The sequence below is a fragment of the Octodon degus genome, unplaced genomic scaffold (assembly GCF_000260255.1).
Source record: "Octodon degus isolate 3935 unplaced genomic scaffold, OctDeg1.0 scaffold00006, whole genome shotgun sequence".
NCBI lineage: Eukaryota > Metazoa > Chordata > Mammalia > Rodentia > Octodontidae > Octodon > Octodon degus.
This window is the reverse complement of record NW_004524582.1, coordinates 16983866-16993793: the sequence shown is the minus strand read 5'-3', so window position 1 is coordinate 16993793 and position 9928 is coordinate 16983866. Positions and strand designations below refer to the sequence as shown.

Genomic DNA, 9928 nt, shown 5'->3' with positions numbered 1-9928 from the left:
TTGGTGCTTCCTATATTGATGTGTATGCTTGATTCTTTTAAGTACCAACACACACTACTAAGAAAGCAGTAAAATTCTTCCATCAGTCCCTTACTGTCAGCGTCCCTAGAGTACATTTGGCACTGTGGAGGTTCCTGGTATCTCTAGAACTATTGAAGTGACAGTATCTTACCAAGTGGAATTTTATGGCACTGATGTAAGCAACGTGCTTTGGACAACTTCGTTGTATATTTCTGCTGGTCTATGGAAAAAGCTGCTGATGCTTTAATTTGTTTCATTCTTTTTTTTCAATTATTTATACTTCTTCTCTTCTTACTTCTTATATATTTCTTTCATTTTTTTCTTTATATGCATATGTCTGATAATATGAATAACTGGTTGAAAGACAATACTATGTATTCCAACAAATACTATGAAATTCATATTACTTTGTTAAGTGAAAATCTGTGTCACTTGTACTTTTTTCTGTTTTAATTCTCACTTGTACTCTTCAAAACATAAATAATAATAATAAAAAAGAAAGACAAGTATATAAATTACCTTTTGTAAGTGAGAGAATGTGATTAGATCATAAATAAATCTGCTCAATTCCAATGTGTTCAGCGGGAGAGCTACTTTTCTGTCCAGTTACTGAGAACTTAAATTGATATATCCTTGAACACATCCTTTCAAAAGATTAACTTGAGGAAATAACGAAGAATTAAGATATGTAATATAGACATTCCAGCTCTCCACGACTACCAGTTATGCACTATCACTATATACTAATGCAAATTTTAAAAATTACCATTCCTAATTTTAAGGAAGCTCTCCCAAAATCTACTTCCTTAATATTAGTTCTGCATGTCTGTGGCTAAGCAGTATTTATTGGAATTGCACTTTAATAAACAGAATCTCAAAAGATGAGCTAATTTGCTCTTCTGTTGTAGTGTGGAGACAATCAATGATGGAAACTTTCACATTGTGGAGCTGCTTGCGTTGGACCAGAGTCTGTCTCTCTCTGTGGATGGAGGAAGCCCCAAAATCATCACCAACTTGTCGAAGCAGTCCACTCTGAATTTCGACTCTCCTCTTTATGTAGGAGGTAAGCTTTCTTCTAAAATCAGTGGCTCCCCAAACAGGATGGTGATTCTCATCATCAACTAATGCTACTAATTGCTGCCTGGTGTCATTGCCATTGACTAAGAGACATGTATCACAGAAAGACAAGCAACATAAGAACAGAGAGAGTGCCAGGTAGGGGTTAAGGGAACATTTTGTAATCCTGACTGAGTTAAATTAAAGGTGTTACTGGAATAAAGAAGATCAGTTAGTATTTGCTTTTTGTCTAACACCTGTTGACTGATTTACTCAGCATATCCCTGAATTTCACATTTATTTGGTCTATTAAAGAAGAAAAACTGTTAATAGTTAAACTAGACAGCAAAACAAGCTAATATAAACAGGGCAGGTGATGACCCCACCCCGGCTCCCGTAAGGAGGCCAATGCCAGCTCCCTCAAATGTCATCTAGCTGGAGCTCCTGCACCACCAACTGCTCATTCACGAAGATGATAGGATAACTATCTGTGAAATTCAAGTAAATAATCAGATTCTATTGAGCTCGAAAGAAGAACTGCTTTGCAATGTCCTTAAAATGAATGAACACCAGAGAAGACTGGAAAGGGAGGTTAAGGTTGTAAATGATGGAGTGAAGATGCTTGCCTTTATTTTTGAGCAACAAGAAAGAACATGAGTTAGCAGATGAGGGAAAGAAGTAGAAGGATTTTTTTTTAAAGAATACCAGAAGAAAAAACTTACAAAGAGCAAGAACTCAGGGATGGCCAAATAGCTCAGCAGATAAAAGCACCTGCAAGCAGGAGCAAGGACAGCCAGGGGTTCGGTTCCCTGGCTGGTCAGGCTTGCCTGCCCCTGTTGTGTGCTGAGAAGGCAATGGAGACTGAGCATGGGCGTGGTGGCATGTGCCTATAGTCCCAGCTCCTGAGGGCTGTAAATAGGCAGATCACTATGAGTCCAATCTATTAGTGAGACCCTGAACACCCTGTAGACCCTTCCTTAAAATAAAAAAAGAGCAAAAGCTCACTCTTGCCTCCATCAGGAGGAGCAAAAGGAGCAAGAATGCCAATGATGTTACATTGAGGTACATATAAGTGAGTTACATTACCTGAGTTGACAAAATTAATTCATTGTATAAGTGAATACTCTGAAGCCCTTAACGGGTCAATAAACCTGACTTCTTTATCCTGACAACAGAAAATTCGCATAATTCTTTGCAGAATTGTAATGTTAGAGTGCAGTATCATTGTGTCAGCCTCCCCGAAGCCTTCACTGAAGGCATTCTTTGGGATAGTTCTCCAGGCCCAGAATGTTTCTATTTTTAATAATTTCAATATTAGAAAATTGTAACACTTTTGTAGGGCTGCAATTTGTAGAAACAGCTCAGGATTTCCTATAAATATGTATATAGCACCTATGATAAGCTAGGAATAAAGATAATGAAGAACATCGATGCCTCTTCTGCTCCCAGCAAATTAAAGAACCTATGCGCTTCTTCGAGTAACCGTGCACAGTGCATTGGGATTGAAGCTCATGATGAGTCTCCTCAGCAAGTTGGCTTATCTGATTGCTTCATGGAAATCACAACAGAAACTCATTTTTTAAAGAAGAAGAAGAAGAAAAAGCAAACCTCTCCATTTTTCCTTGTGCTGTAGTTAACAGCTGTGGCATGGGTGAAACGGTCCCCAGTGAACTTGTGACTTGAAGTAAAAGAAATTCTATGTACTGAGCAGCTCATACGTGCCTGATCCACTGCGTCTTTTGCAGTCGTAATCCTCAGGCACCTGAAGAGGTAGATCACATTTTCCATTCTGCAGTCCCTCGGGGGGCAGCCTCGGGGACTCTATAACACTAATCGAGGCTCTTTGTGGCAGTGGTGGATTCCTTACTTATGCCTGAGCCTGACTCCAAAGCCACCGGCTGCCACTCACCTCTTAACAAACAGGACAAAGCTAAGCAGTCTACACTGTGTGGCTTTCGGTCGCTTAGTTCTAGATTTTGCTTCACTTGATGTTATAATGCTTTCATTAGAAACCGTTTTATTTTACAATGTGATGGAAAAATATAAAAATAAGCATTAAATACAGGCTGAGATTGCTTAGGTCAGAACATATTTTTAGAGGGAAAAACAGTTTTAAACATCAAATTGGAAAGCTCTAATGCTTCTGAGAGTGGAGGGATTGGAAGAATCCAAACTGTACCTCCGTCTACCCAGGCCTGAAGGAAACCGCCTTCTTCAGAGTCTCACTGCCGGGGGACGCCCTGGGCCCTCTGCCTTCCGGCTCAGGGAACAGTGCGGTAGCAAGAGTGATTAAGATTTCATGAGCACAAGGAAGCTGTGAGACCACAACCCTGAGTCCGCCTCACAGAGGCAGAAGGGGCTGAGTCAGCCAAGGGAAGTGCGTCAGCAAGGCTAGTGTGAAGACAGGGCCCCTAAGGAGACCTGCCCCAAGCTGCTGCATGCTGGCCCTCAGCCCGTGCAGGTGTGCTCTCAGGCGGACGGACCAGAACTCAGCCCATGTTGGGGTGTTAGTTGTCCCTCACGCAGTGTTTCTACAGCACCGGAGAATTGGTTGCCTAATTGTGGGGTTAAGTCTAATAAGATGCAGACAGACATAGAGAAATGGCCATAAATTACAGACCTTCTCCCAGTGCTGCCATTAGACAAAAGATCTAAGTGCAGTGTTGACACTTGGCTCGTTTCATGTCATTTTGGGGCATGCAGAGTCTCTTAAAGCTCAAAACTATCTATTAAGTTATCTATTGGTTCATTGAACTTTTTAAAAATTCTCTTACATAGAGAAAGAGATTTGCAAAAATCATTCATCTACTTTTATTTATCTATTAGGATGCAGTTTCCTGGGCCTGGGAGAGTGCCTGGGAGAGTGCCTGGCAAGTGCAGGGTCCTGAGTTCAATCTTCAATCCCTGGTACCTCAAAACAAACAAACAAACAAAAGACACAGTTTCCTAACCAAGCACATGAAAAGGTTGGTCAGACTAGTTCTTGGTTGGGAGTACTGCTCAGTAATAAAGCACAGACTTAGTAAGCATGAACAGTCATGAAGCCTTGAGTTCAACCCGTAGCATCAAATAATAATAATAATAATAATAATAATAATAATAATAATAATAATTCAAATAACTGACATGTTCAGAATACTTCCTGGTTATATATCCTGTGCAAAGTCCTATATATCTATGATGCATAAAACATTGTCATTTATAAATTACTGTCATCAAACTCAGACCTTTCTATGTGTGTGTGTTAGGGCCATAAAGCACACACTTACACACTGTCTTTTCCAGCTGTGGGACTTTGTGTTTAGTCTTGGCATCTGCACAGGTGGGCACGGCACCTCCAGCAAAATAAACTAGTCAAAACAGTTTTGGGAGAAGTTCATTTTCAACCTCTGGCTAAAGGATCATAAACATGTAGATGTTCAAGCCCATGTGTTTGTGATGATGGAAGAAAATAATTGTTAGAATGACTTATGCAGAGCAAAAACTTTCTTGTCACATGCCCTTTTCTGAAAGTGACTGGATTGTAATGACCCAGTTGCCAAGGTCAGATAGACACACTCTGGAAGGCTATACTTAAGGAACTTCAAAGCCAAGGTGCGTAACTCGGCACTTGTCCAAGTGTGACCATGGACCACCTGCATCAGAAACAACTACTTTGCATTTTGACATGAAGTTTCTGCACCTATCCCATACCCTACAGGATCAGAACTACAGGATAGGGAGAGATTTGGCTAGCTGCCTTGCGAGCCCACACCACAGGTGGTCCTTATGTATGACGAGCTGTGGTCTATGTGCTCATGATACAGAGAACCCTAAGCCCCAGAGAAGGGAAACGACTGGGTCAAACACACTCAAAACCAAAATTAAACACTTGACATATTGCCTGGTGCTTTTGTGCCTGACTTTGGTGCATGCAAAGATCCAAAGGTTGTTCCTTTGATAAGAAAGAGGACAGCACACATAGCAGGACCCCAGATGCTGTGGTTGTTGACATCTATCACCACAGAGGCCACCAGAGGATGTGTGCCTGGGCTCCCAGCCCAAGTCCTACAGCCAGTCGCTCAGAGTCCAGGCACAGCTGGGGCATGAGCAGCAAGGTCACCTGCTCTGAGGGCCTCCAGTGACCTGGGTGGTTGCCTTCTGTGGGACGCCATCCAGGAACTATTTCAGGGTCTGGCTCAGGCCATGGAAAGATTCTTCAGCTTTGCCAAAATGAGAATTACCAAACAACTGCCACTAGTGGAATGTATTTCCGCCAATATGGAATTCTGTTTGTGAATGAATTTCTTTTGTATTCCTGGTGTTTTGGGGTATGAAATTTTTGCTCTCAATTTAGCAAGAAAAATACATGATGTAGATGAGGTGCTGGCCTGATAAGAAGTCGGGCTGGACTTTCCAGGCACTGACACCCCGGAAAGCTGGAGGTGCACTGAATTCCTTGCTAGTCTGGAATCTCCAGGGACCAGAGGGGGTAGTCACTGTGAGCCTTTGCTCTAACTCCTTGGAGTTCGGTGAACTGAACCTTGGCTAAAAGACTGGGGAGGCTCCTCTCATAAGTCTCACTGTAACCTGAACTTGCTGGGTGTCACCGGCGGTGCCTTCTGTGCTCTGAGTCCAGGCCCTTCCTCATTAAAATCAGGGGGACAATAAAAGGCCAAATACCGTGCTTTGTTGAACTGCAGCCTTCCCAAGGGGCCTGTGGTCTGCAGTGAGGGAGCCAGACAGGAAAAACTCATCCCACTCCAGCCACCAGGCTGTAGTAGTTCTGGTTCTAGGCTTTATACTTGATCATATCTCTGCAAAAGTTTGTTTGAAAGAAATTTAAAGACTAAATATTGACTGCCGTTGAACTTGGCTTCTTATTCTAACTGTGTATTATTAATTCCTGGAACTTCTTCCCCAAACAAACAAAAAAGCACATCTTCTTTCTCCCAGCTCTCCCTTACCTGAGATACCTGAGTTAGTGGGTTCTAAGTGAGATCCCAAGCAATGATATTTCTGGGTCATAAATAGCTGGGGGACCCTGTAGACAGCCTGACCTGTTCCATGCTGCCCCTCTCCAGGCATGCCTGGGAAGAACAATGTGGCATCTCTGCGCCAGGCTCCAGGGAAGAATGGCACTAGCTTCCATGGCTGCATCCGGAACCTTTACATCAACAGTGAGCTGCAGGACTTCCGGAAGGTGCCCATGCAGACTGGCATTCTGCCGGGCTGTGAGCCGTGCCACAAAAAGGTGTGTGCCCATGGTATGTGCCAGCCAAGCAGACAGTCAGGCTTCACCTGCGAGTGTGAAGAAGGATGGATGGGCCCTCTCTGTGACCAGCGGACCAATGACCCTTGTCTTGGAAATAAGTAAGTTTGATCTCCCTGAACACATCAGCTCAAGCCCCACAAAAGTAGGGAGGAAATTAGAGGGAGGGAACGAGGGAAATAAACCAGCCAGTGAGCACTCTGCCCCTTATCTCACCTCTTCTGGATGTACATTCATTCCTGTGTCCCTTCACCTTTAGATGTGTCCATGGCACCTGCCTGCCCCTCAACGCGTTCTCCTACAGCTGTAAGTGCCTGGAGGGACATGGAGGTGTCCTTTGTGATGAAGAGGAAGACCTGTTCAGCCCTTGCCAAACCATTAAGTGCAAGCACGGGAACTGCAGGCTCTCAGGACTGGGGCAGCCCTACTGTGAATGCAGCAGCGGGTACACTGGGGACAGCTGTGATCGAGGTAAGGTACCCAATGTGAAAGAGCCTCAGCTCTCGCCATTCCACAGGTCCTTGAGAGAGCTTGTCACAGCTTGATTTGCTGTGCAATTTCTCCTTTTCACCCTTTGATGGAAGGACGTTTCTCTTCCTTCCCTGTTTCCTTCACCTGCTGGTCTCATCCCCATTATTTATTCAGCTTGTGGCCCAGAGAAGATGCCACTGGTAATGCTGCTCGGGTTTTGCACACAATCACCCTTGACTTTAGAACGGATAGATTTGTCGCAGCGCATTAGCCAGGTGAGGGGGATGGAAAGACACTGACGTTTTGGCCCAGCGCTCCTTCTTCCTTGTCTCATGGTCAGGACCCTCCTTGCCTGCGGCTGGCACAGACTTCTTCCTGCCTCAGAGGAGCGTGCCCGCGGAAGCTCTTAGCAGATGTCTCTTTTTTGAACTACTTCATAAGAGGGTAATTTATGAAGTTAGTGCAATTTTACTTGTATTAAGTAACAGATTGGATAACGTTAAACTCTGGGTCTAATAAATTCAATTGCATTCTCTCGGAAACTACTCCCCGTGGTAAACAAAGCCAGCTGTTAGTAGCGCAAAACCAGAAGATGTGTATTTTTTCCCTTTTTGTAATAAAGGAAAAGATTTAAGAGTACAATTTTCTTGTCAGTGGATTCGCATGCTATTTATAGTCTACATAGAGGGCATTCACTTTGCTTGCAATAAAAGCCCAAAAGAAGTATTTTTCGAGAGAGTCGCCAACCCACCAGCCCAAATTACGGAATATCACAGTAAAAGTTGTATTTCCAAAGGGAGAAGAGTGGCGCACACTCCGCTGAGGTGTGGATTCACTCCCTGGCAACTTTGGGTGACTTACTGCGCCTGTCCTTAAAATGCTTCTGTTTTTTTTTTTTTTTTTTTTTTTTTGTTATTTTCCAGAAATCTCTTGCCGAGGGGAACGGATAAGAGATTACTTCCAAAAGCAGCAAGGCTATGCCGCGTGCCAAACCAGCAAGAAGGTCTCCCGCTTGGAATGTAAAGGCGGGTGCACCGGAGGGCAGTGCTGCGGGCCACTGCGGAGCAAGCGGCGGAAATACTCTTTCGAGTGCACTGACGGGTCTTCGTTTGTGGACGAGGTTGAAAAGGTGGTGAAATGCGGCTGCACGAGGTGCGCGTCCTAAGAGCTTGTCTGCAGCTGCTCCAGCTCGGGCAGAGGTTGTACAAGCTACTTCTTGACCAGGTTGGACTAATTCATGCTTCATAGTGGAAATATTTGAAATATATTGTAAAATACAAAACAGACTTATTTTTATTATGAGAATAAAGACTTTTTTCTGCAGTTGAAAAAAAATAGTAATAAAATAAAAGACATGCTTGAGCTGAAGCGTCTCCTGTGCTGGAGAAGTGTGAAGCAAGCGATCCCTGCAAGCATCCGAGCCGGGCGGGGCGCGCTGCGACGGGATGCGCCCTTGGAAGGCGCTGAAGGGCGGAGCAGCACACTCGGTGCCTGAAAGGCTGGTGAGCGACCCACCGCGCCCTGAGGTGAAATCGCCGGAGCAGCAGACCCGCGTCCCTGGCCTCGCGCTGCCCACGCAGCTCGCGAGGACGCTGCGAGCACGCGCGTGTGGATGAGTCTGCCGGACCAAGGAACGGAACCCGCGAACGCGCAGAGAAAGGAAGCGGATGGGCAAGGACTTGTGCAAACCCTAGTCCCCCAAGACCCGCGCTCTCTTCTTCGGAGGAAATGGGAGCGGCGCGCTAGGATATGTTTTACCTGCTTTTTAAATGTCAGCATGTCAGCAGAAGCAGCACACGAAAGTGATCCTCTACCATTTTCCAGTATTAATTTTTTTTGTAATATAAATGATAAAGGAGATGATAAAGAACCAATAGATTATTGATAAAGAAATTAGTAATAATATGAATTTTTTGTTTCTATAAGTTCTAAACAGCCCTATACAGTATTCACTTTCGACGAGGAATATTTATTGTATCAAAGTACATTGTACTTAACGTTTTAGACCATTCTTTTGCTGTTTCTCGATGCTTTAATATATATTAATTTATAATTGTCCTGATATTTTTGTACATTTTTCAAACTTAAAAAATAAAATCAGGATTTTTTTTTTTTTTTTTTTTTTTGGCAATAGTACTAACATAGGCTGTTATCTCCGGATAAATATATGTTGGTCTGTTTGTTGGCCTTGATAGGTGACCACTGTGCCACTGCCCAGTGGCAGTCACATTCAGGACACCTGCGGAGTGTGTGGGACGTCCAGGAGTAGGAAAGGCACCTCTGCGGGCGGACTGTCCTCACATGGACAGCAGCCCTTCCGCAAATTGTCCCCACAGCAGAGAAGTGGTGTGTAGCCACCAGCGCTAGGAGTAGATCTTTCACAAATTAATATTTTCATGGATTCTGCCATTCTCTTGTGGAGGTGGGAGGAAAGAGACCATGTCAAAAATTACAAGGTTTTCCCAAACAATGAAACTTCTTTATTACCTAAATGTTCCTATAGTAACATAATTGCTGCTAAATTACAATGTAGAATGGATAATGATTTATAGTGGACTGTGCTTTACCCTTATTGAATTACCAGAGTGCCCTGTAAAGATACAGATGTTTTTCCCCTTCTCCCCCAAAAGAAATTTTTTTACAAAGAAAATTAGATGTACATGTATAATTCAGTGTGCTTTGTCTTTCTCCAGACTGATATCAGTTACACTACTGATGTTTGTAAATTAAACAGATATTTACTTCATTAACAGCCTGTTGGTTTTCTTAGAAATCATGCACTAAACTCTTCCTTAAGAATTTGTCAATCAGTATGATGCAGAGGGGTCAGGGAGATAGCTCAATGGAATATGCGCTTGCCTGGCAAGTGCAAGACCCTGAGTTCAATCCCCAGTACCATAAAACACAGAGAGAGAGAGAGAGAGAGAGAGAGAGAGAGAGAGAGAGAGAGAGAGAGAACCAAGAAGACAACTTATACCTTATCACCAGGTATCAGTTTGAAATAAAGTGTCACTTCTGGGGATTTTTAAATAGCTACATAACAGATATACCTTGGTAGGAAACACAATAGATATTCAATTTCTCTCTCTCTCTCTCTCTCTCTCTCTCTCACACACACACACACACACA

General features: G+C 43.5%; 1 protein-coding gene across 1 annotated transcript in view; it reads left to right on the top strand.

Annotated features, from left to right (window-relative positions):
• The window catches only part of Slit2 (slit guidance ligand 2), a 390230-nt gene extending 380685 nt beyond the window's left edge, over positions 1–9545 (top strand). The window contains exons 33-36 of the mRNA XM_023723851.1: positions 930–1084; positions 6141–6429; positions 6588–6799; positions 7723–9545. Of these exons, the coding sequence (XP_023579619.1) occupies positions 930–1084; positions 6141–6429; positions 6588–6799; positions 7723–7964 (898 nt within the window). The 3' untranslated portion in view covers positions 7965–9545. The remainder of the gene's footprint in view (positions 1–929; positions 1085–6140; positions 6430–6587; positions 6800–7722) is intronic.
• The last annotated feature ends 383 nt before the right edge of the window (positions 9546–9928 follow it).